The sequence below is a fragment of the Gossypium hirsutum genome, chromosome A10 (genome assembly GCF_007990345.1).
Source record: "Gossypium hirsutum isolate 1008001.06 chromosome A10, Gossypium_hirsutum_v2.1, whole genome shotgun sequence".
Taxonomy (NCBI): Eukaryota; Viridiplantae; Streptophyta; class Magnoliopsida; order Malvales; family Malvaceae; genus Gossypium; species Gossypium hirsutum.
The window spans coordinates 6,818,325-6,820,078 of record NC_053433.1 but is presented as its reverse complement, the minus strand read 5'-3'; the positions used below and the strand labels follow the sequence as shown (position 1 = coordinate 6,820,078).

Here is a 1,754-nt window from a genome sequence, read left to right as displayed (position 1 = left end):
TCACATCCCCCATGATAGTTTAAGTGCGTTTCCAGCCTAACCCATTACTTACAGCATTATCTTAGGGCCGCCTCTCAGCCGGCGTTTGAAAATTTCTCATTACCTTAATTAATTCATCAGTAAAAATAACTGAAAATGTCAGCCTCTTCAACCCTTAGCCTATCAACCTCCTCCGTCAAACCTGGATAATTTTTCCCTATAAATAACAGCTTTGCATGGCCCTAAGGTTTAAACAAATAAGCTACATTACATACAATCTCTGCAATGCTTTCTTCAAGAGTTGCCTCCTTTGTTTACCTATTAGCCCTTGCTTTCCTTGTCCAAACAGCTTTCGGAGCTGACCCTCTTTTCCATTTTTGTTCCAACTCTGGGAATTTCTCTGCCTATGATCCTTATGAAGCCAACTTAAAGGAGCTCACTGGCTACCTCTCCATTCAAGCCCCTCCCAAAGGGTTCGGCCTCGGTTCCATAGGTCAAAAGCCTAACCAAGCTTATGGCCTCGCACTTTGCAGAGGCGATGTGTCGACCCCGGATTGTAAAACCTGTGTTGTGGAAGCAGGCAGTGAAATACGAAAACGCTGCCCCTACAACAAAGGTGCAATTGTCTGGTACGATAACTGTCTTTTCAAGTATTCAAACATGGAGTTCTTTGGCCAGATTGATAATCGAAACAGGTTCTACAAGTGGAACTTGAACAACGTGAGTGAACCCCAGTCGTTCAATGCCAAGACCAAGGAACTGCTGAGCGAGTTGGCTAACCAAGCTTATTCAAATCCCAAAATGTATACCGTCGGAGAAACGGAGCTGTACGGATCGAACAAACTTTACGGGTTGACTCAGTGCACCAGGGACCTTTCCAGCACTGAGTGTAAGAAGTGTCTTGACGGCATAATCGAGGAGCTTCCGACCTGCTGTGATGGAAAAGAAGGTGGAAGAGTCGTTGGTGGCAGCTGTAACTTTAGATATGAAATTTACCCTTTTGTTAATGCTTAATTAAACCTTTGTGATCGTTCAAAAGAAAAACTATATATGCTCTGAAATAAATAAAGTTAATCTAATCATATATATATATATCAGTATGGGAATGTATTAAGGGAAGCCAATTCTTTGGCTGATTCACTAGTTATGTCTGGAAAGCATAGGAGATTAGCCTTAAAGTTGCCTGGAAGGTATTGGCCTGGCCAATCTACTTATGTAATGCCTTTAGAACATTTTGCTCTTTTTAGTAGAAATTGCCTTAGCAAAAAAACCAGTGTTTTTGGAATTGGGTATTTATACTTGAATCATATGAAGTACGTAAATCTATAGATATATATGATCAAATTTATTTGATATCCTTGTTCATATGAAATAAGAAGAAAATAGATGGGAGCAAAGGTGATTTAAAAAATATATTTTCTTTCCATTTGAGTCTTTTAATTGGTATCTATATTATTATTAACGTAAGAAGAAAAAAGTTAGGAGGGAAGGTGATTTAAAATCTATTTAAAGATACAATTCAAATCTATACCAATGCAATTCAAGTCAAACAAATCATTTAAAATATTATTATAACAATTATAAGTATTCCTCATCAACTTTCGAATAAGATAATTTTGGTTTATCATACTGGTGGTATATAAGGGTAATGAATTAGATAATAATATGTATAAATCAATTCTTTTTTACAAGTTTGAATTATGTATTAATTTTTAATTATTAGATCACAAAGATTTTAGATATTGTTTCAAAACATTGACCATAATAACAACTTA

General features: G+C 36.4%; 1 protein-coding gene across 1 annotated transcript; it reads left to right on the top strand.

Moving 5' to 3' along the window:
- The first annotated feature begins 215 nt into the window (after positions 1 to 215).
- Positions 216 to 1,264, top strand: LOC107916369 (cysteine-rich repeat secretory protein 38). Its single transcript, XM_016845635.2, has one exon. The coding sequence runs from the start codon at positions 265 to 267 to the stop codon at positions 991 to 993; it is 729 nt and encodes a 242-aa protein (XP_016701124.2). The 5' UTR covers positions 216 to 264; the 3' UTR covers positions 994 to 1,264.
- Positions 1,265 to 1,754: the final 490 nt, after the last annotated feature.

Coding starts and splice junctions, on each gene's coding strand:
- LOC107916369 (XM_016845635.2), top strand. CDS start 265: ATGCTTTCTTCAAGAGTTGCCTCCTTTGTTTACCTATTAGCCCTTGCT.